This window comes from Hirundo rustica, chromosome 9, assembly GCF_015227805.2.
Source record: "Hirundo rustica isolate bHirRus1 chromosome 9, bHirRus1.pri.v3, whole genome shotgun sequence".
In the NCBI taxonomy this organism is placed as follows: Eukaryota; Metazoa; Chordata; class Aves; order Passeriformes; family Hirundinidae; genus Hirundo; species Hirundo rustica.
Window position 1 is genome coordinate 21,284,410 of NC_053458.1, and position 25,324 is coordinate 21,309,733.

Sequence of the window (25,324 nt, forward strand, 5' to 3'; positions counted from 1 at the left end):
GATGAAACGGGTGCAGGTGTTGGAGGTCTTTATTGAGATTATAGCACAGATACACTTCTATAGTTACCTTTCCACTTTTATACGATAGTTAAAAATGCTTGCTACAGTGCACATATAATTTAGTAACCAAGAGAATCCAAAACTTAACTGCAGTTCAAATAAATAAATAACCTAAAGGTTTATATTTTAAAAAGTAAAAGGAACTGTACAATATGAAAATATAACAATACATAAACATTAGAATCTAGAGTTTTGTAGAAATAAAACTGCAATTTCCCATACATAAACAGTGCAAGAAATAAAATTCAGATAAGCTTCTGAACTGGGAATTTAAACAATTCTTAAATTATCATGCAGACATAGCATTTTAAGCCATGCTGGTTTCTATTACAGCATTAATGGTATCCCTTTTACCTGAAAAATTGATAGCCATTAAGCTCACTGTGACAACTGCTGCCAATCCACTCTTTTCTACAGTACATTATACACAGAGGTATTCTGTTGCATTCAAAAAGTAAAATATTACATGTTTCTACTGAAAAAAGTCAATATTTTACTTTTCCCCCTCCAACATGTTAGCTGGTTCAAAACAATGTCATGTATTAAAAACAGCAACATTTTTCCCAGGTTAGATGAAAATAAAGAAAAACCCCCACTATATAATGGACCATAATCAAGAAGTGGTTACTACCTAGTCAACCTTTAAGGTTCAGATTTTCTTTTACTAAAAACATTGAAACTGTGGAGATGTTATAAAGTTTGAGCTCTTGTTTAAAAGTGATGAATACAACAAACCTGAAAAAACAGTGGAAGTAGTTTTTCTTTTATGTGTGTGTGTAGTTACATACAGACTTGATTAAAGTGTTTCTCAACTTAAGTTTCTATACAAAATTCTCATTGAGGCAAAGAACAAGGAATGCAATTAATACCAAACTGTAAACACATCATTCATGTTACTCTGAGTGCACATCAACAACAGAAGAGTTCTCCTCATAGACTTTGGCAACAAGACTACAATAGGTCACAGCAGCATGAGTTCAACATGGAAGACTGGAAGCACTGCAAAAGAATATACTAAAAACACCAAGACCTCCTAGAAACCAGAAAAATCAGTGACAGGTGCCCCTCCTCTTGATAAGACACTCTCCTGCTCAACTGCTGCTCTCTCAAAGCCTCATTATTATTACTAGTTTTGTCAGTTCTGTAGTCTCGGGTCTGTGTGCTTTAGCTGCATAGTTGCCTTTGTTTGCACTCTAACCATTGTAGGTCCAAAGGGTTACAGTTCTGTCTGCAGAAGATGACAAGAAGGAAAGATCTTGCGTGTGCCACCTGCACTGAATAACTTTGTCCTTGTGCTCCCCTACCACCATCAGAGGAAGCTGCTTTGTCAGGTCCCCTGTGGAGAGGAACAGAAATCATCACTCATTTCATGAATTCGTACCCCAGCCCTTGGTCTCTTTTTAACCAGTTTGCTTACTCAAAGCTTACACCTGTATTTCACCTTACGAAGCGTACTTTGACCCCACCCTTTCTCTCTCTCTCTCACACACACAGAGCATAACAAGAGGTCCCAGTGTTTCAGGTTTTAGGCATTACTGGACACGGTACAACTTAAAAATGCAGATCTCCACCATTTTTACACAAGGTGATTAAAATTTAGTGGTCCGAGAAAATCAAGTCAATTAGATATACCCAATATCTTCCCTATTCTTAACCCATCCCAATAAAAATGAGAATTACTATACTTTTTTAGAGGTTTTTTTAAGGGTTAATTTTATGAATGCTGTCTGAAAGCAATGGCCATCTCACCAGGCAAGAGTGTTAATCAGTGGTTTTACTGTAATGAGTCCCTCACCCTAAAACAAGATTCAGTTCACGGCCTACACTTTCAGCACCACAACGAGGAATTTCCACCACACACAATCACATATATACACATCCTCAAAGCTATTTTTTCCCCTTTTAAAGTAAAACCCGTTCCTTGAGCCAAGTTCTCGACTCCAAGGTGAAAAGCCCGGAACAAGAAGCCAGGCCGTGTGTTACCTTGCAGGTCTGTCACCTTGATCTTCATGTCGTAGGAGCCGGTGAGCAGGTAGTGCGCGCCCGGGGAGAAGCGCACGGAGCGCACGTCGCTGCCGTGGGGGTGGTAGCTCTGCACCATGCGGCCCCCGCGGATGTCGTACAGCATGCAGCTCGAGTCCTCCTGGCCCGTGGCCAGCAGCCTGCCGCTGGGATCCACCGCCACCGAGGCTACAGCACTCCCTGCAGGGCCACAGAAACCCCAACAACCCCACTGCACGGTTAGCCGTGTTCTTCAAATAGTCAACTTCTTTTTTTCACACAAGAACATGCGTTGTAAAAGAACATCAAAAGCTGGCCTCAAATTTAAGGTGAACATACCCAGCTTAGAACAAAAGTCTATATGTTTCAGCACTAAAAACTCTGAAGCCATAAGCCACACTCAAATTATAGCAAAGACTATTAAAGATGCATGAGAAAGGATCTATTCCATCACAGGAAAGAAAGTCACTCTTATGAAATAATGTGGAATATTGCAAGGAATTCACCTTGGCCCTAAAATTTCGAGGACTTGAGTTAGGTTGCTGTCTTTGACGGCACTTAAAAGTGTCTGTTTGGAAGTCATAAGGCAAAAGCACTACCCATCTTCTGAACGGAAATATTACTTTAGGAACAAACAAAGAAAGAAACCCCCAGGTACAGATATCCTCACAGGTTATTTTTTTAAGCCAAACCACCCTCCTGTGCCATAACCTCCGCTTACATTCATTCTATATAACCTGGAACCTTCAAAGTCTATTTTCATGCCAGGGTAATTAGAAACACGATAGCAAGTCTTGCCTGTTCCATGAAACGTTGTTCCCACAACACGAACGCAGCTTGGCACTCTCAAATCCCAAAATCTTACAGTCTTGTCTTGGGATCCAGATGCAATCATCCAGCCACTCCATGTATAAAGTGCTAAAATATGTCCTGTGAACAAGAAGACTTCTTAATTTGACTGAGCATCATTAACCCAACACTGAAATATTACAGTTGGGATTCTTTTTTGCAGAGACTTAACACTCCCGTGGAAAACCTGCACGTTGCATGACCCAATGCACCAGTGTATGGCAATACCCAGCTTCGTGTCTTTTCTGGAATGATGTGTGCCCTGTCTCCATGAGATTAACAGCAAACATATTTAACAACAAACACTGCTCAGCTCCCCTCTAAATACCTGAGGACAATCGAGAGAAGAAAAAAATTCTTGCTCAAAAGAAAACCACAATGACTTGAAACCAACCCAACCCAACAATTTTATTAGAATATAACAGAGACCTAGAAAGTGTGACAGAAGCCACACTGTACCCACCAGTGTGACCGCTTAGGGCATGTAGGCCTTGTCCACGCTGACAATCTGTTGTGTAAATATTACAGTCTCCTGCTCCAGCACTTATTAAAATAGCACCACCACTTTCCGGGCCTTCCATAAAAGCAAGGTCTCTAATTGTCCCATCGTGCATGCTGAATTCCAAATCTGGTCCTAAAATAATTTAAAAATCAAGGAACAAAATAAGGCACACTTTGTTAGTGCTGTGCTCTTTGAAGTGGCTACAGAGATAATACAGAAAATTTTAGGCAAGGGTGAACATGCCACCAAGTGCAAACATGGCTCAGCACAGAACACACTATTTCAATTACTACAGTGCAAATAAAATCTCTAAGAATCCTGGGTTTGAGTGTCACTTGAGCTTCCTACTTCCTAAAGCTTTGCAAAATTTACACAGACCATCACCACTGCCAACTGTAGCCAGGGTTTCTTATAGAGCACATTTATTTCTTTTTGTAAACTCTGGTGAACTCAAAAGGTTCTCTTTGCCAGGAGGAGACCACCATTCAGAGCACTGAACTACAAAGGACAAGGCAGCCAAAGTTCAAAAGAAAAGGGCCATTCAACATATCAATTCGGAGTGATGGGCATGGAAAGCAGTATTTGCTGGGACAGAAACCTTTTTAAGATGGGTGAGAAGAGGGACGTAGGCAAGAGAAAAGGCAACTAGGAGTGGAAATAAGTTCTTAGTGACAACCAAGCTCTAGAAGTGGGTAAGAGCATCTGGTTGGTTTACTGTATATGGGGAGGAATCTGCCAGGAGGCAGAAAAATATCAGAGTCTTGCAAAAGGAAACCAAAGCACAGTCACCCAACCTAAACAAAAACCTAAAGATAATTTTAAACACGTCAGTGGTTCTTTGCTGGATAGAGACCACAGAGATGGTAAAAGGGAAAAGAGACAATGAAAATATTGGAATAAAAATAACAAAATATCAATGTAAACGGAATGGTTTTGACAAATACTGAACAGTAACTGAAAAGAAATACTTTAAACTAAATATACATACAGTACCTGTTGCATTACAAGTTTCTGCATTAAAAGGCAGCACTTTCACGTATTTATCATTAGAACCAGTTGCTAACAGCTGTCCACAGGGACTCCAGGCTACACAGTAGATTGATCCTTTATGATGCTTATTCCTCTTGAAGCGAACTACAGGCTGTTTAGGAGTACTATAAGCACTGGTAAAAACAAACAAACAAACAAACATCATATTTCCTTTTGTTTCTAAGGGAAACAAAGTACTCTAAAATGAAGATCCTGTTTTTCTGTTATTTTGGGTAATATGAAATTCATATGACTACTTGCACTGAAACACATATACGTGATCAAAGACAATCGGATCTTCTAATTTTCTCGATTTTTCCTCATCTTCCCATTCTATCTGTGGTTGAACATGCAAAAAGAACTTACCCAGTCCTTTCATCTGTAAAGGGTTGATACAGATAAAATATAGTATTTACTAGCTATAGGACAACAAAGCATTATCCCCAGAGTCCAAAACTGGTGTGAGTTTTCTCTACAACCTTCATACATCAACACTTTACTTCATATTTAAGTTAATATGCATGAGTTCAATTAAGCAACAATAGGCCAAGCCTGTGCAAGAAAAACAGATTCACCAGCCTACGTTAATGAAAGAATCCTGACAGCATCATGGATCCTAAATACACCATGGATTATTATTTGTAAAACCGTATCAGCTTCACACACTGCTGAAAGCAATGGTCCCACTTACTTACATTTCCTTGATTGCAATCAATTACTTTTCTACAATGTTCTTTTTCTGCTCTCACAACAGAAAGAAATCAAGTACTTAGGATAAAGTATTGCAGTACCCATCTCCATGTCACTCCAGTAACATCAACAAAAATCCAACAAATTAAATTGGTATTGAAAAAATTTAGAAGCATTATTATAAATACTTTCACAGAAGGGGCAGAGAGAAGAGACAGAAGACAATCATCCGAGCCTGTTGAAAAACTCTGGAGATTAACATCGCTTTAGTAAAGAACACTAAAGTAAACCTACATGGCAGCTAATTTTATTTTGTTGCCAGAGAGGAAATCCATTGCAGATTAGCCTAAATCAAGATGGGTCAACACACTACAGAGCTTCCTAAATGGCCTAATGCCTTATCTCCCACTCTGGATTCACCACACTTGAAGAGCTGAGGATCACTGACTCTCAGGACATGGGAACACCTACCCACATGTTGCCAGTCCATTGCATGGAAGCACTGCGATTATTTGAGCAACATTTGCAGAACTCTAACATGTATCTGTGTCAGTGTTTAATCTTAAAAGTGTGCAAAACCCCCGACACTACTATTACACCTTTAGACAAAGGAAGAAAACAACTCTAGACCAACCTGTCTTGAGCAATTCATCAGTTTGAAGGACAAGTTTTAAAAAAAATATTAATAGGCCCAACAGAGTTTCAAAGAACAGTTATTCTACACAACCATAGCTTTTTGAAAAGCACATAATTTTGAATGCATGTCTAGACTCATGTTGTTACAAGGATTAGAATATCTTTAAGATAATGTAATCTCTCTGCTGACTTGTAAATCCCATGATGAAGTATTTTAGGCAAACTGCAAGCATAGCTAAAGTCAACAGTAAGTGGAAGAATTACAAGTTCCGAACTAAGGAAATCTCAGTATTCCTTTCGTGTCCAGATGCACTGCATCTCTTGTCACATCAGGTCGTGCACTGCAAGTACAACTAAGGCTGCAGAGCTGCTCAAGGCTTTCCCAGCCAGCAGAACAAGCAGCTGTGCAGGAGCCAACACGTCCTGCACTGCTTACCAGTCAAGAGGCTGTTTGGGCTTCGTGCCCAGTAAGCTGCCTTGTATTAGGTAACAGAAATCAATTCCTTTCTTGTTGTGTCATACTTTGCTCATAAATATTTTTGAATTAAACTTCAAAGGCTACCTTACTGATGATACTTGAGGAGGAAAAGAAAAATCAGATTACTTTTTGAACATTTTGGAAGTCTGAACATCAGTCCTAAAGCGGGAAGATGTCCCAGATAAAATCACTCTGAACACTTGTAGCTCTCTATAAAATTGTGGAGTTTTAGATGCTTGCACTTCTCCCCTCCTCCAAGAAAATAATTTAAGTGGAGCAAAATTAAAGAGATTGTTATTAATTTAACAATATTTATTTTCAGGTATATTTTCTCCATCCTATTAAAAAAATGGGTGGAAAGAATACTGTGCACCTGTACTTTCAGTTAACTACAAATGGTACCTTTTCTATCAAGGAACCAATACACCTAGAAAACAATGTTTAGAGTAAAAACAGGTCAACAGACACACTCTGGCAAGTTTTGCTGTACAGGTCAAGAAGATAAAACTTTCTCTACTGTTAAGTCTGTCCTCCTGCCAGGAACTGAATCTTGTGAGGCCCAGCTTGTGCTGGCTTGGGAACTGACACATGCTTTCTTCCACTGTTACAGCTGCAATACCAACACCACAGGCCAACCAGTAAACTCAAAGAAGCACAAGTGCTGAGACAAAAAAATGACACACATACAAGGAAAAGTGTGCTCTTGTGCCATACACCTTGCAAGTAATAAAGAGAGCTAAGAAGTAGCCCACAAAAAGTTCAGCGTATCACCTTATTTTTGTTTAGCAGTTCAGGATTCCAAGGAGAGCATTACTGTATTTATGACAATAAAATAAAGGTATGAAATGTACAGGTATCAGTAGCTACAGGAGAAAGAAGTGCTATAATACAGAAAACTAAATGGCTGTATTTACATAATGATTCATTAATTATATGTATAATATAAGAAATTATTATAAATGAATATATGGTATATATATTATATAATACAGAAAAATAAATTATTTTCTTACCTTGGGTCAATTACTTCTGGATAGGCACAAACTCTCAAAGTTTTAGAGTTGGAACCAACAGCATATAAACTCCCACTGGGATGAAAGGCTACAGCTCTGACAGCTTGTGTGTCTTCTAGAGTATTAATGCAAATAAACTGCTTTTTTGATTTGTCATCCTGTATAGAAGGATAACAGTAAAATTAGGTTCTGTGCAAAACTGGACATTTAAAAGTAGGTGTGACTGCTTTGTCATGTATAATAATAATGTAAAGCTATTGTAGCCAAGTATTAACAAGCAGCAGCACAGCAGGCTGGATCAAAGTACAGTTTTTGTAAACAATGTCTACTTCAAGTCCAACAATGCTCTGGAAGCTCTTTTCTTTAACCGACTTTTACAGATAACATTAATTAGTATTTCTCATTTTTCCTCCGGACTTCCACCTGCTTTTGTTCTTCTAAACAGCCCACTTCAGATGGGCAATACTACACTTTATTTCTGTGTACATACATTTGATCTGTGTGAAACTTGCAAGGGGAACAAAGCTGCCTTTTTACTGAAAACAGTCCAAGTCAAACAGTTTCTAAATAAAATTAATATTAAACATAGGATCAGATTTTCAGCCTGTATGTATGTAACACAAAGTTATCATTAAATTATGCTAAGTTTTATTACACCATCCTCCTTGTGACTTCCTGACCACCTTCCTAAGATAATGATTTTTATTTACGCAGAAACTTTGGGATGTACTTATTGCAGTTATTTCCCTATTAACTAATCCCCTGGTTTTCCAGACCATACTGACTGGAGTCCAACACTCAAAGTTTTAACCTGGAAAACACAAAACAATGGTTGTAAAAGGCATCCCATTGGAACATCTGTGGTACAAGGAGAAGCTGAAAGAGCTGGTACTCTGTTTGGCCTTGAGATCAGAAGGGCTTTTCAGGGTGTCCATGTGTACATCTCACCAGTGTACATAAATACGTGACAGGGAGAGTGAAGAAGATGGAGCAGGACTCTTCTCAGTGGTACCCAGTGAAAGGACTGGAGGCAGTGAACACCAAATAAAAGAAAGCAGATTCCATGTCAACTTTATTGGTGTTTTAAAAACACTGTGAGGGTGGGTCAGACATGGGATGAGGTAGCCCACAAAGGCTGGGGAACATCCTCCATCCTTGGAGAGACTCAAAACTCCGCTGGACCCAGCCCCAAGCATCCTGTTCTCATTGACCCTCTTTCGAGCAGTGGGTTTGGATTCAGTCTCCAGATGTCCCCTCCACTCTCAATGGTTCTGTGACTGTAGGCACAGCACCAACCCAAATTCATTCTAAATGGATTTAAGGATTAAGTACTGAATCTTTTGATAACACACATCGTAAAAGACGTGAAAACTCACCTCATCGCCCCTTGTCCTAGATAAATTCCCTGAAGAGTCTTCTGACTGTGGCTGAGAGACAGCATGTTCTGATGCACTGTTTGGATTTGGTGCAGTGTTGAACATGACAGGACAAAGCAACAAAAGAAGGGACAGATTTTTTGGTAAGTATTTTTCTGACTAAAGTTACAATTTCAGTCACTCTCGGAACTGACTAATTTGTGTCAAGTGTTATACATGTCTGAATCATTACCATTAAACTACTACTTTTACAAGGGACAGCTCTTTTTGCAGCAGCTCTGAGCATTGAACAATTGAACTCAAGCTAAAAATACTTTTAATTCTATAACATACCTATGTATAGACACAGTATCTATAGACAGAGGCGGAAGAACTACTGTTTCTTTCAGGTCAGCACTACTTTTAGTTAACAGCAGAAATTCAGCTCCCATTCTGCCCTGTTTTTCCATTCAACTAGCTTGTATTTCATAAAAAAAGTTTCCAGAAACTTAGAATAACACAAAATATACAAGAACTATATATATAAGATGGAATAAAAAGTCCAAAATTACATACAAGCAAAAAATGTAAGCCATAACAAATAACTATTCCTCATGCATGCAGTCAACAAAAAAAGAGACTTTATAATCCCTACGTATATATTTAGAAAACACAGATCATGAGCTAAATACCCCTATGCAATGACAAATTAGTTTGATACCTAATGATAAATACAAACAGCTCTCCCACAGTGCTAGCAGAAGGGTATTTCCAGTCCTGAAGCTCTCCAGTAACTCACCTTAGATTCCCTTGTACAGGTGACTCTTCAGGAAAGGGTATCTGATTAGCTGATCCACACTTGCGAGGAGTGCTTGTATTAAGGTTTGGGCTATCAGTTGCTATCCTCAGGCTGCCATCTGAAGGTGCTGCTGTGAAGTTACTTGCTGGATTTGTAGATGCAATCCCTTTGCTCCCATTACATTGCTGGCTAAGTGTTTGTACATCATTTCCGAGACTGTCCATACCCATATTTAATTCTCCTAGTTTCTGGATAGATCTAATAACAAATGACAAGTTAAAAGACCCAAACCATCAAACCAGGTCATGATGAGAACTTGCGGAGGGATACGGGTGGGTAGAAGAATAAAACTCCCCCAACCTGTTAAGAAACTGCTCAGTAAGGTTCTGCTGCTGGTCAGCTCCATCTTCTTGGTTGACTCCTCCCTCCAACAACATCTGCTGATACAGCTGTCGCTGCTGCTCCTTCTGCTCGAGGTGCTGCTGGTAACGTAGCCTTTGTCTGTAGTATTCCTGAAACTGCTCTGTGGAATCACGAAGCTAAAGAGAAATGAGAATCACAGATGGAATTAAAATAGTTAATTGTGGTATGTAACAAAAATACATACTTTCTGGTTCAGTATTTCAACACAGACATCAAAAAGCCAGGAGATTCATTTCTGAGGAGTGATGATTTAATTCTTCTTTAAAACCAGACCCAATTTCCATATTAAAAAGAGAAAGCACTGCCAGCCTACGCTATTCACTGTTGAAGCAGTCCTGCCATAATTCTGAAGGAGACTGCTCTTTCCTACAAAACTTCCAAAGTATTAAGATCAAAACAAAGAAGTGATTGAAAATAAAAACCAGAAAACTATGCAAGTCATAGTTTCATTACAAATTTAGTATTTTCTGCCATGCTGACACTCCCTGCCATCAGTCTGCAGACCCAATTTACCTCTCCCAGCAGCAGTGGTCTATCCAAGTGTTGTGTTTTACTTTTGAAATTAGCACCCTGGATTTATTTTCTGGACCAAGCAAACACTTGAATTTCCTCCCTCATAGTCTTTTCTCCTTTACAAACTGTCTTTAGCTGCCCAAACTGCCATCTGCCCAGGACTTGCTGCTGTCTGTATTCCCAGACCTCATTTTTCTTTCACTTTTTTGCTAACAGCTGAGAGCAAGATAAAAATGAACAAACAGAAGACCAAATGCACTTTAGTCCAAGGCCAGATTATCCACACTGAGCATCCCTACATTTTCTGAAGGACAAAAAACCAAATTGCATATTTATCTAACAGAAAAAAAAATAGGAAAAAAAAATAGTAACAGCAGAAAAAAAAACCTTGTGTGGGTTTTTGTTTGTTTTCTGGAGTGACAACTTTGTCATCTATGACCTAGAGTCGTATAAGGAGATCCTCATAACTCTGCATTAGTTCAGACAACTCATACACATTCTGTCTTTAACAGCCTTTGCATTTCTTCTATTAACAATTATTAACAATACTTGCATTATGACTTTGTTCTCTGACCCAATAATCTTTTAAAAATTCATAATGGATTTCCTAGCACTGCTGCATTCGCAATATATTTGCAATTCAGAAACTCCAAAGTTATTGACAGAAGTCAAAAGCATTTATTTTCTGTACTTGAAATTAATGAACTATTCCCCATTGCTTGGGTTATCATCCTAAACAACAAGTATATTCTTGTCTATACTTCTTTCCATGACTGATACTTGTTTGAAAAAAATTGAAACAATCTTTTGATTTTTTTGTATTCTGTGCCACTATTTGCCAACCAACATGCAAACCTAAAATATGTTGCCCATAAGCTCTATTCTATAAACTCTGGCTTCTAAATCAGCCTCTACAGGAACACATCAAAACCAAAGCTCAGAAAAGAAACTTAAAATTTCTGACTCCTATATGTATATATGTACACCACTGTGATGTGGGAAACAAAACAAGATGAAATTGCACCAGGTACTACATTCTTTTCTACTTGTGTGTAACAGCCTGGCCAACATCTTCACCACAGCACCTCCTGTCCTCATTCTCTCCTACAAATTCTGCATCTGCTTTATCTTTTCCCCCTCTTGAAGCCTGTGCTGTTTTATACCTAGCTAAACTCTTCCTTCCCTCCCAACATGCATACAAAACACCACTGCAGCAGAGAAACGACTCACAGTCCTTTAGAGGAGTGAAGTCTTCAAATGTGGAGGACTTTGTTAATCTCACAGTAGACCCCACTGCCTCACTCAAGTATCCAGAGCCTACTAGAACACAGCCCTGTCAAAGCCAGGCTGGTTTTCAATCCTACATAGATGTCATGAGCCAAGACAAAGTTTACCTAAGAAAATCAAACCTGAATCTGCAAACAGAACAGACAGCACACTCAATGCTAATTTTCACTACCAAATTTAAAGACTGGTATTTAACTGTGGAGAAAGAACAGAATAGGTAACTGTTTTCACTGTTTCCTTCTGAGCTATTATTTCACTTACCCCATATTGCTGCTAAGGAAAAAAAAAAAGGAGAAAAAAGATTGTCATGGCACAGGTCTTCAAAGATGAATCCAAGAAAAGTTATGCTATTGGATTCTGAATAGCAAAGATATATTTATGAGGGAATTGCCCAATTTTAATTTCTCTATGTTCTAGACAAGAACTGATGTAAAATGACCGATGAAACCTAGTGTTAACACCAAAAATTACAATCTACATGCTAGATTTCTCACTAGAACATGAAGAGGATGCTTAAGTGTGGATGCTGAATGCGAGAGATCAGGCAGCAGCAGCAGCACACTGTCTGTGTGAAACTAAGTCACATAACTTTCTCACACTGGCCTGAGAAATTGTGAGGAGGAATTCAAACAGTCCTTGGAGAAGGAAAACAACCTTTGCAGGTGTTGTTTGTCTCCCTGTTGTTTACTTGCAAGAAACGGTGGAGGGGTGCTGTTCCTAACTGTCCCATGATGGTGATGTGTTGGTTTGCTGACCAATGAAACTTTATTCTCTAGGAACTGTCTATAAAATAAGATTTTGAAGAGTAAAGCTCGCTCTCATTTCTAAGCTGGAGAGTCTTGTGTTATCATTATCGCTGTCCCTAATACAATAACGACACTTAAGCACTGTTTAATCTAACACAGTTGGCTATTTTTTTTTCCTTACTTTCAAAGATGTACACAACAGTTTAGCAGGACTGCTGATGTGGCAAGGCACTCTCATCAGCTGCATTACAGACTCAAATGACAGCAGGACTTTATACAATGGGGGGACAAAAAAGTAGTAGTTTCTTTTACAAGATGCAATATGGCATTTTTACTACAGCAAAAACAAGATTCAAAGCAACCCGCTGTCATGCATGAAGTTGTCCACACAAAGGCAAATCATTATGAAGTGATCAGAACCCAGCTCAAAGGGCCTCATTATTTTTAAACAAACAAGCACTACCTCATTTTTCTCTTGTTTGGCTGATCCCTGACTCTGTGCTGCATTGAGCGGTTCATTTCCTGGAGCTGAGCTCTGGCACGAGGCCTCACTGCCAATGGGATGCTGGGGCTCCACGGGAGTATCGCTTCTCGCAGCAACATGGAAAAGAAGAGATGCTTAACTGAGAAACATTAAGTGCAGAAAATCAAGTGGAGAAAGATAACATTCTAGAGTAAGATCTGGCAACACAAGCATGCAAACTTATTAAGTCACATCAAACTTAAGATACTGCTTAGGAAAAAAATGCCATTTGCAATATGTTACACTAAAAAAAAATAAACTCCCTTAGGAAAAAATGCCACTTGTAATGTGTTCTGCTAAAGAAAATAAACTCCCTGACAAACAAAAAGCACAGCCAGTTTCCAAAAAGCTCTACTACCACGGCACACCCCAATTTCATTTTTTAATCCCTATATTTGAATTCTATATCCTTTAACTACGTTACTCAAAATCTTCCATTTCAAAGCAATTATGTATACAAAATATATCTGATATACTATGAGACTAAACTCTTCCCAAAGATAACAGTTTAATTACCACTACCAATCTAAATTGAAACTAGTATCTGTGGATCTTTAACATCCATCTGCTTGAACCTTCCTAAAAGTGTGAGGTAGGAAAATGGTTACATTAGTTTTGCTTTTCTTGTGTTTTCAGTATTTCTGCATAACACTCTTTCCAAAACGGTTTGGCAATCAACCAGTAAATGTGCAGAACACATTACAAGCCTTGGATGCCCATCTTCAGTTTTATCAGCTTAAAGTCTTTTACTCAGTGACTTGGAGCAAGGGTTTTTTAGAAGTTATTTTGAACTTTTTGATTACCTCCACACAGTAACAAAAGTAACTCAGCTGACTAAAAGACAATTGTTTAATGAACTCAACTTATAAAAGAAATACAGTGTTTCTGTCATGTGCAAGATTTACACAAAGCTCAGCTTCCACCCTTGCAAATATTGCCATTTAGACTGGATGCTTGACCTGAAGTTGGATTTTCTTCTGAAAAATGTAATGCCTTCTTGAAAACTAGAGGTCTGGCCCTATAGTCCTAATCCTTTAATTCTGACCCTCCAATCCTAACTTTCGAGAGATGTACTATTAATGAAAAAACATGTTACAAACTACAAACTTCACATGAAAAGGCCTACATAAAGAACTGCAGCAATTAATCATCTTCTTTAGACTGCACAATGATGTTATTTGTGTAGAGTTAATCTAGTACTCCAATACTGAAAAGGGAATCAAAAACCTCTCAGGAATGAGTTTTAACACTGGACCCTGCTCTACTCACACAAGTGATAAGGTTTGATAGAAATGAGTAAAATCAGAGGATTCACCATAAACTAGTATCTTCAGGAGGTACACTTTGTAAAACTGTAACATCAGGGATACTTCCGTAAGACTTAAGCTATCCACAAAAACCCCAGTTGTGAAGAGCCTGGTAAAACCAAGATTTTAATCAAACAAAACAGATCCTTTTGAGCTAAGTATTAAGATATATATTAAAACATACATTACTGTAAGTATTTCCATTATCACTGGTGAACTGGTATCAGTTTGGTTGTTTCCTTTTTACTGAGTTTAATTACAGCTGCTCTTTACCATAACACAACATATGGAATATTGCTCCAAGGCAAAACTAATAGACACCAGCTGTGGCCTGGATTGATCACCACAACCCCAAATGTCATCTGCTGGCCACTGCACCCAAGTGCAGGGCTAGTTACCCACCTGGTCCTCTAAAAGCCAAAAAAACTGGCAGCTGCTTTCTAGGGAAGTTTGACCATAACCATTAGAAAGGGACAGAACTGCTGATCAAAAGAAACATGATGATAAACTCTCAGCTGGTAAGTACCATTTCTCCCAGTTACCAGGACATTTCTCTCAAAAACCAATTTTACAGTCTATATTTCATTTAAGAACTTATTAATAGCATAACCAACTATCTCAAAGTCCAATACAAAAACCGTAATACCTTCAGCTGCCTTACTCATCTTTGGTTTAAAATATATGAAATAAGTATTTCAGCTGAGCTACTATTGTAACAGTTTAAGTGATACAGGAATGCTACAACAATGTATATTGTCATTTCCACCCACTTCACTGGGCCATGGTAATTGTTCAAATATAGTTAAGTAACTTATCTACAGTGTCAGGACCAAAATTATTTTATTGAGATGTGAGGACAGAATACAACGGAGAAGGAAGATGGGAGTTACAGCTGTTTCACTGTGTCCATTTATTTATCTGGAATGGGAGATAGTATTACTGAACACAAACCCTAGCTAGGCCATGTCACATACTCAGAGTTTATTTGTGCTCTGTGCTAGGAAACTTGAAGGCGGCCCAAACTGAATTTGTAAGGCTCAACCCCAAATATGAAAATCTACTTAGATCATAAAAGCACAAGGAAGAAAACACCCTCTATACAGAGTTTTCATTACAACAGAATTTAAACCACCAAATTACGTTTCAGTGTTACAATTACGTTCAGAGGTACACTGCAGGTAAGAACACAGAAACAGTGCAACGCAAGCTAAGGTAAAAACTGAGCTCTAGCTGCACTTACCGCTCTGGCGACTCTTCAAAAATGCTGTGACATTCAGTATTCTCAAGCATGAGACTCCTGCTGAGATTCTGGACCCCGGGGTAATGGAAGTTAGCGAAGGAGTGCGACATGGGAGACGTTTTGGTCCCGAGGTCGGTGACCCGCTTGTCGTGGTTTGTCAGCCCACACGAGAGCCCATCTAAGGCAGGGTTTAAGGAACGGGTCATGTAAGCGTCCGCTGACTGAGGCCGTCGCATCGGGGATGACGGATAAGGAGAAAGTTTGCTGATGAGAGGCGTCAGAAGATCAGCATAGGCAGCTTTTGTAGGCTTGAGGAGTTTATCAACGTGAATATTAAGCATCTTTTGTTCAAAAGCACAAGAAAACACAGTAGCTGGCAGATTCTGCAGCCACGATAATAAGCTAAGGTCCAAGTCATCACAGCCGTTACCGCACAAGAGATCGATGCCCAGCAACACTTCACTTTCTGTGATTTCTTCTCCTGTAGCTTTACTCTGACAGAATTCCACACAACATTCGTACAGCAATCCCTTCATCACGAGCTGAAACAAGCGATTGTTGCTTGCTTTGAAGCCGGCCTCACTCAGCTTCCTGTCTGCCGGAATGAACTCTGCCACCATGACACAGGCCTCTTCAAAGCAGTGCACGCGGGCAGTGCTGGGATTCCAGTCCTTGAACTCGGCGTGGTTGGTGAGGCGCGGCAGCGTCAGCAGCAGGCACAGCTTGCTGTAGTCCTCCTTGGAGGGACAGTACTCCTCCAGCGCATGCAGGCACTGCACGGCCTCCCGCATGGTAAATTCCAGCTACGGAAACATTAACATCGACACAGCAATCCGCAGGACACGCCTTTCCACAGGAAAAACTTCAATTTGTCTGCTATCATTCATTTATTGCTTTATTTTAATGCTTACGCGTTGATTAGAAAAGCATATAGAGTCTGAAATTGCTGATATTGTAGTTACTACAGAGACAAATTCCTAGATGCTTTGACTTCCTAGAATCCCCCATCCAGTCCCATTTTCTAGAGATTTATGGAATGTTTTCATGTCACTGCAGGTTTGATGGAGGCTTAAAATCTTAAATCTGTGACTGAGCAGTTGCAATTCTATTGCAGCACAAGAGATTACTTCCATTCTTAAAGCCCACTGACTTATTTTCCCCTTTATTTCTATAACCTATGCTAGCAGCTTTTAATAAAAGCCTTGTAGATTGCTCTAGTTTCCAGTGATTAGCAGCTTTTATATTGAGATTTTCTGCTCTTCAATCAAAACTGTTAAAAAAGTTCCAAGAGTTCTCAGAAGACCTCCAAATGAACAGAGGGCTTTATTACAAAGCCAGTCGATAGCTAAGAGCCAAGAACCATATTAAATATGCAAACCCTGACATTTTTAGTTACGCAGATTTAAAAAATAGTAAAAAATCCCACTTAGCCATGTTACCTAGACACTTCAATACAGCAGCCTTTGACCCACAACATGCCAACACATTTGGTAACATTTACAACAAAATAAGGAACAATAATCTGATTTTTCCCCTCTATTGCTATCCTAGTAACAGTATACAGATTGAGGGATGAAAGGACTAGTATTCCTCCCATTTACAACTAAAAATATGGACTTTTAACTTTCTCTACTCTGTCACGAAAAATCCCTGAAGTACAATGTAAGTGTAATGGGACTGAGAATTAAAATCAATTCAGTCTGGAAAACAAAGTCACTTGTCTTAAAACTACTGTCATTCTTCATTTTTAATTTCATAACATTTTTGTCTTAGAAATTTGGTAGTACTGTATTGTCAACATAAATGAAAAACTGTAACTAATTTCATGATCTGCACACCTTCTTTGCCAGATTGAATTAATGTCTCTTTCCTTATCAAAAGCTTAAGTCCACAACTCCTGCTGTTTGCACATTTAACTGAAAGAGTCCTTTGTGAACACATCTGCTCCCTCAAACAAACAATTCTGACCTTTCTCTCCAAAACCAACAGAAATTAAGCATAAAATTCATTCAAACTTTCACCTGGCCCAAACTACCACAATAAATTTCTGTGATTCTGAGGTCTGCTTCAGAATACTTCTGGGGGAAAAAAAAGTAATAAAGAAGAGCCCTATACTGTAGCACAATGGCCTAAAGTAAATCTGAGGGTAAGGGTCACAGACACAGCATATGGTCACTGATCCATCTGCAAAGTTTCAAGCAGCCCTTTTATGTACAACTGCATTTGAGACCAGGGAGCCACACTCACTTCCAAAGAATACTGATTACTTTATCCAGTAAAGTTTATGAAACCATTTGGTAATAGATAAAATCTGTGTATTTAACTGTGGGAGCTTCTGCTCTGCCTTTAATCAGACTAATCTCAAGAGATTTTCTGACAACAAAAAAATTCCCAAACCAGAGGCAATTCTTACATGCTGAGGCTCATCTTCTGCTGACATTGCATTGTTCACACATAGGGCTTCCAAGAACTTCTGCTTCATAATAATGTAACGAAACCTGCAGGTGTGAAGAGAAATACTATGCATCTTGCTCCAGTAGTTAATCATTATTCTAGAGACAAGCAGGCTATTTTACATCAAATTTCTGAGTTAGGCATAGCTATTGTCGTGACAAGGGACTCTGATACCAATTTTAACAAATTGGTAACCAAAACATTTTTTTTTTCCAATGGGAAATATTTCTTCTATAATTGCTTTCAGAAATAGTCTATTACAAATATGGTAAGGCTAATTAGAAAAAAGCAAGTATAGCAATCATTATTTCTTGAATAGAAGTATGACAGAGCGCCTATTAAAAGGTTGTACAACATGCATCATATTCCTAAAGTGTATGGCACATGACAACTCATTACAGATTGCGTGCATGTATTTTAAGTACAAATTTAAAAACACATGCACACACCTCAGGAACAGCACACAGGCTAGAAAAAAATGCCAAAAACTAAAGTGAAAACTCATAACCACTATTTTTATAGACAATACTTAGAAATCCATGTATTCTCCAGAACTCAAAAAACGTGAACTCTGACATACATTCTATTTTACCTTTTCTTGTCAAATTTTTCCATACATTCAAGAGGCTGAATAAATTGAAGAACCTCATCCCACTGGCCATCCAGAATCAGCTGCCTAGTAAAAGAAAGGATCACTTCTTGAATGTCACTGGACAAGAACATCCCTTTTCTAAGTAAGCAGCTCATTTAAATACAAAACAATAATTTAAATATGCAACAGGTCATCAATCCACTTTGAAAATTCAATGTTTTGCACAGGTGCCAAGATGACTCTTTAATAAGACTACCAGTAAGAGCAACATACAAGTCTGTTCTCAATATTTTGAAAAAATAAAGTTTGTCCTTCTAGTATGCTGTTAAGTACTTTTAAAGGCACATCAAAAAGGACAAAATGTTAAAAGGAACAACTAACCAAACAGAAAAAAATCTATGTCAATGTATGCTACCGCTGCCTGAGTGACTCCAAGTGGCTCACAGAAGGATGCCAGTGACTCCAGAGCTGGAACACATTGCAGGGCTGGGCCACAGAATGGGACCGTGAAAGAGCAGAATTACATGAGGGCACAAGTTAAGATCTTCTGTTTAGTGGCTCAGGGCTGGTGACTGAATCACAGTCCAACTCCTATGTTTTCATAAATGTGGTATTTAAGCACCAGAATAACAGGTCCTACCTCAAGAAGAGCATGTCATCTGAAAACAGGCCATTAATGACCCCACTTTCTTTCTCAAGTGCCAGCATGCTGATGTGAAGTTTCCTTGAGTTCAGAAAATCTAGTATCAGCTTAATTATTTCAGCTTCTTTAACGTTCACTGTTTCTTCAGCCGTCATGATGGCAGCCTAGAAGGAAAGAAAGAAAGAATTTTAGCTCTGATCAATATCTTATTTTCCGCTTGGTTAGCAAATGTTGGCTATGAACAAAAATAAAAATGCAAACTTACAGGACAGAGCATAGTGGCATTACGAAAATTTAACAAGATTAAGTAATTGATTTTGAGGTTGACTATGAAGCCATAATTAAGATCTACCAATGCAGCTGCAACTTTTCCATTTATGTCCTATGAATAAATAGGGGCCCAGATAAACAAATCTACCAAGAATCAATCCTCTAGCAGTGTGAAAATATTGTGCCTACTAAATCTGCAATATGTAAAATTTTCCTCTCTTGAAATGCAAACAGTGAAGTTCAAAGAGCATAAGAGTCACTTACTGTGTCATCATCTAGAGCTCTCACACATGAACTTAAATATTTCTAGCCCATATAAAAAGCACAGCACACTGAAAATGCCATCTCTCCTTACCCTCACTTTGAAGTAGCATATGACAGCTAAGCCAGGGGTTTCCATTCCTCCTTCCTGAGAAGGACTGTTTCTGTCTATTCTGTCATGAAGCCCAAGGTGGGCTAAGACAGGCCCTGCTGGCTGCCACTCTCCACATCCCCTTGCCTCCAGCTGTGTGCTCCTGCCCTTCCTCAGCCCTCCTCGCTTCTCTCACTGCAGGAGCTTCTCCACCAGCTCGTGGAGCTGCTTCAGGCTTCTCATGAGCTGTCCAGCCATCAGGAGAAGCGGGCAGACGTAGCTGGGGTCAGCAGGCTGCTTGTTTAAAGCTCCCACAGACGCAAGGTCCAAGCTCCTTTGCAACACAATTCCTCCGAGGATATGAGAACTGCAGCATATACTCCTCTTAGGAAACCTAAATTCAATTCTTCTTTTGGCTAAGTCTTGCCTGATTCCAACAAATATGACTTGAAGTAGAAGCTGTTGAACTTTCTTTTTCAAGTGGTGAAAAGTAACTCCTAAACTGTTCTGCTGAAAAGGAACAGGGGATGAAGGGAGAGCCAATCTACAAAGTATTGCCTTATCAGGAGCCCTGATTAAAAAAAACAAACCAAATCCCCCCACACCTAGCAGCACTCCTGTAGCTATGATTTATGAATATGATTTAACAGCAGGAAAATTTCAGTTTAATCCCATGCTACTGCAAAAAGGGACAGTGCCCCTTCTCAGCTCTGCAGTGGTGCCAGCCCCACAGCCAGGGTGTGTGCTGAGCCAGGTGCAACTCGAGCATTTCCTCACTCCATGGGCACAATACTGACACAAGGAACTAACAGAGCTCTGCTCTCTGGCAGCAGTAAACTCTTAACCTGACTTCAGTGCGCTCTCACTATCAGTTTAAGACCAGAGAAGAGACCAGTACCAGTGAGGAACCCTCAGCAGGAGGCAGCAGCCCCAGGAAGAAGGAGTGATAGGAAAAATGAATAAATGTGGGAGGGATGTGACCACACACAGCAAGACAAGCACACCAATAGGTTATAGTTGCCACTGTCTCCCACTTATAATTCAAATGGGGACACAAAAATTGTTCTCAACTCCCTCATGAAATCATTCACTTATGCAGATGCAGCAACTGAAAGACAACCAGCTATGGGCAACCCATCTTCCAAGACAACTTAAAAACATGATGCAGCCTTCAGGTATCTCATCCTTGGAAAACTGGTGGTAACAAACTATCTACCTCCTACAAGGGAAAGTCTGAGTAAGTGTGAATCAACCCAATGAAACACTCTTGAGTATTAACAAGAAATTCGCTATTTACTAGGGAGGAAAGGAAGAGACGATTATTCCATGAAACTCCTCATTGATCACCATAAACCAATGCTAGTGAACTTGAAGGGATACAAAACATTAGGCCTTAATAACATGCTTTTTGTACTACTGTCTAAACCCCAAATTTTCCATCTTCCTCACAACTGTATGTCATTTTTTTTCCACGTAAAAGCTTTTGCCAGAACATTTGACTAGCAAAGCATTTGATTATAGCAGCACAGTTTATTTTGGAACAACACAGACCTAGTTGTGCCAGATTAAATGGCCTAACTTCTTAAAATGGGTCTAATTCTCATTTTAGTCACAGAAAACTCCAATCACCAAGTATTTTGACAGTTTCATGAAAGACACACCCAGAGACCATAAGCACACTCTCAGCCAGTAAGTTAGAGGGGAAAATTAAACTCTGGCATGTAGAAAGCTTTGCTGCAAGAAAGGAAGATACACACAGCCACAAATCAAAATCCAGAACTTGTAGAAAGATGCTTTTTCCTTATGTTTTAGCCCTGTTTCAACTTCCCTTTTTGGCAACTGGATATGGATTTTTGGTTCCAGAGAAAAAAAAAAATCAACCCTACCCTTTACACACTGAAGGGGGAAAGAAAAATAAATCAATACAAATTTAACCAGCAGTTCAGTATAAACATTTTAATTCACAACCTCATCTAAAGCATTTGCACTTCTCTTTTATTATGCTTTAGGACACTGGTGGTTTGTATGTAAACTAATTAACCTCCTTGTCAAAAGAAAGTAAGGCTCTGGCAAAGTTATACTGAGATTCCCCATCAGAAAAAAAATCAGACCAAGAATTCCTTTGAAGAAAGGAACATCAAGTCCAGCTTTCTTTTCAACAGGCTCTACTGGACACAAGTGTAAACAGGAAGCCACCCCACACAGCTTCAAAGTTTGTCGTAATTATTTATGTATTATACTGATGACAAAATGAGCATATTATTCAGTACTTTGATTCAGAGTACATCTACATCATGTAAAATCTAGCATCTGTGAGCTGTCTTCCATTTTCCATTGTAGTCTTTTTAAAATAAGAGGTTTGTCCTGAACATAAAGCCTCTGACAATTTGAACACTTAATTTTCACAAATCAGGGTAAAGAATGGTTGCACCCTCCGTTTTGATCTAAGACTAGTGACAGCACTTTTGGGGCACAGTAAAGAAAAGTGTATTACAACATCCAGATGTAGTTTGGTTACTGAACTTCTGAAAAGGAGTTGAAGTACACTGATAAGCTCACCCATTAACAGTATTATGATGACATTCAGTGTGCATTTCCTATCAGTGCAACACAAATAGCTAGAAAAGAACAGTAAACCTACTAGAGAAGATTTTCACATAATTGATGGTTTTTAGTCTGAGCTCAGACTTCTCTTACAAGCATTATGCTGTCAAAGTAATGAGCAGCATTTTAGCATGAAGTTATAATTATACACAGGTTTACACATCACCCTCCATGAAATCTATGAGGTTTTCTGACATTCAGTGGTATGCTAGTACATGTATAAATAAAAATAATAATTAAAAACCAAAGAACAGCCAGGAAACTCAAGATCAGAGCTCAAGCTGCATCTTTGGTCCATCACACTGTACTGCTTTCTGCTGGGACATATGGCACATGACATCACAATCTGATCAGCTCAAGCTCTAATACTCAAGAATGATTGAAGCACAGCATTAGCTTGAGGCAAAAATGAAAGCAAACCAGAATTACAGCTTAATATTTCAGGTGCCTTGTATTAATCACATTCTGATACAATGTTTTTATCTTGCCCAGTCTTTTCAGAATGGCACTTCCCCACATCTTCCTTCTATGGTCCACTCCCTCTTATCTTCTGCTAGTTCTGTATTTAAGTTTATTTTTCTACATCAAGAAAACCAAAAAACTTCTTGTCACAAACCTGACACATCTTTCCCTTTAACTTTAGAGGACAAGATGTTGTTTAAACAAGCTCTTTGGAACATAATGCTAAATCTCTCAGTGAGAGGCTTCACCCTTGTTCTGTTCTCACTCATGTTCTAAGAACATGCCAACAGCAAGAATCCTCTCACGGTGTTAAAAGCATTAGAAAATAACTCTTAAGACATTAAAACATATTTATCATCACTTTATGCATATAAATATACTATTTCAGGAAAATGGTTATAAACTAGAAGTATCTAAAGATAGGTAGCTTAAAGAGAGGGACCGTTTAGTGCTTCCTTAGAAGAAATACAAAATGCATAAGCATTCACATGATAAAAATTAAAAGTAAAGTTTAATATTGAAAAAAACAAATTGTTAAAGTCTACCATAAGCGTTATTCATATATTATTTATCAACTGAAACAAATCACTTGCCAGTAGCATAGAATCTACATTTGGAAAAACAGGCAAGGGATATAAAGTCTCTAACTATTCTGAAATACAAGAAATAAATGTAATAGTTCAAATCTTTAGTGTCATGCTGTGAGAGCAGTGACACATTTAAAGGGACTCTCAATGCCAAATTAGGAGCCTTGGTTCACTGACAGCTGCGAAGCAGACCCAACAACCTCAGCGTCCTGGTGAGCTGTCACAGAAAACCTCAGTGTGAAAAAGTCATGCATATTTAAAAAGCTGACTATTTTGCATTAAGCTATTTCACCTTTTAATCTATCCCACAGTCACTTACATTTGACTCTTGTGCCTTCCCAGAGGCCACTCCACACTTCTGGCTACACACAGCCCACAGGGCACTTGGGGCCCAGTCAGTCCCTAGAGGCTCCGTTTCTGAAGTGCACTCAATCATCTTCCAGTTATTCTACATCAAAAGAATTTACCCAAAAAAAAAAAAAAAAAAAAAAAAAAAAAAAAAAAAAAAAAAAAAAAAAAAAAAAAAAGAAGTCCATAGGTCCAATTTTTATCACAACTGACTCCCACAGCAGTCAGCACGGCTTGCTGACACCCATTTCACCCTAAGAAATCACACAATTCATTACCTCAAATGAAATGCATGGAGCATATTAAGGTCTTAAAAGAAAACCTTCACTAAACTTTGAACTCTGAGACCTTTTCTACTCCAATACACAGCAAATCAGCGTCCTCTTACATACCAGCCTTTCCTGCCTCACACAGATTTTTCACTGGCTTGCCATCTAGTAATCCATTTTGTTCCCCTGCTGAGATCAGCTGTTGCTCTAGAGCCACCCGGTAATCCCTGGCTCACCACGCCGGGGAGGTGACCGCAGAGCCCAGCATTCACCAGTCCCTGCTACAACACGCACACGCCTTGCCCAGCGCATTCTGCACCGCGAATGACAAAAAGGTGACATTAAATTATGCAATACTTCACATCGCAGTAAAAATATAAGGCAGAAAAATAAGAAAAGCCGAACAACTTCCAAAGGCTCGCTTTTAACGCATTTTGACTGTAATACCCCGCCTTGTTCCAACATTTTTTTCCGCTCCACGCTCGATTCTCTAAGAAATCCAGCTCCCCGGGTTTACAGCAGTCTCCCCGGTTAACCGCGCCGCGCCGAGCCGCACCAGCATTTCGGCACCGTGAGCTCAGCACTGGCGGCGGGCAGGGCCGCGCGGCCCCGGCGCAGCTCCCGCGGGGCGGCCCCGGGCACGGAGCGCGGCCCCGGCCCGCACCGCCCCGGCCGGGCCACAACAAAGGGGCGGCGGCGCTCGGGCGTCGCCGGCAGCCGGGGCGATGCGATTGCGCCCCCCGCGGGGAAGGCGCGGACGGGCCCCGGGCCCGCCGAGGACACCGGGCGGCGCCCACCTGGCGCCGCAGCGCCCGGCCGCGGCCCCGCCGGCCCCCGCCCGCCGTCCCGCCCGCTCACCTGCGGGGCCCCGCGGCCCGTGCGCGCCGGGGCGGGACGGGAAGATGGCGGCGGGCCCGGCTGTGCGGCGGGCGGGCCCGGCCCGGTACCGCGCTCCGTCCGGTGCGGCTGTCGCTTCGCTCGCTGCCCGCCCACACCGCTGCCCGCCCGGCGGCGCCCCGGGCCCTCCCGGCGCCTCTGCCGAAGTGGAAAGCAAAAGGGGCGGGTCGGAGCCGCCCCGCCGCGGGGGCGGGAGGAGAGAGGGAGGGAGGGACAGATGGCGGCGGGCGCGCTGGGCGGGGCCGCTTTGTTCGCGGCGGGGCGAAGCCGCCCGCCCCGCGGGCACGGCCGCGCCCCGCGCCGAGGGAACGCGGGGCGGGACCGGGCGGGGCTGCGGCTGCCGCCCGGCAAGGGCGGAATCCCCCGCGCCCCCGCCCGTCCCTGCCGGTGGGAAC

General features: G+C 40.3%; 1 protein-coding gene across 3 annotated transcripts; it reads right to left on the reverse strand.

Annotated features, from left to right (window-relative positions):
* Positions 1-11: 11 nt before the first annotated feature.
* On the reverse strand, positions 12-24,966 carry WDR47 (WD repeat domain 47). 3 transcript variants are annotated; one of them, XM_040072932.2, is made up of 16 exons: positions 24,891-24,966; positions 23,735-23,863; positions 19,138-19,304; positions 18,498-18,581; positions 17,865-17,949; positions 15,452-16,254; positions 12,845-12,968; positions 9,773-9,951; positions 9,413-9,670; positions 8,635-8,710; positions 7,259-7,416; positions 4,406-4,575; positions 3,374-3,544; positions 2,860-2,991; positions 2,044-2,262; positions 12-1,396 (listed from the first exon to the last, which is right to left on the reverse strand). In XM_040072932.2, the coding sequence occupies exons 2-16, from the start codon at positions 23,849-23,851 to the stop codon at positions 1,254-1,256; spliced, it is 2,886 nt and encodes a 961-aa protein (XP_039928866.1). In that variant the 5' UTR covers positions 23,852-23,863; positions 24,891-24,966; the 3' UTR covers positions 12-1,253. The 3 variants fall into 3 exon arrangements, with proteins under 3 accessions (XP_039928866.1, XP_039928865.1, XP_039928867.1); XM_040072931.2 differs by lacking the exon at positions 24,891-24,966 and adding an exon at positions 24,480-24,501; XM_040072933.2 differs by lacking the exon at positions 23,735-23,863.
* Positions 24,967-25,324: the final 358 nt, after the last annotated feature.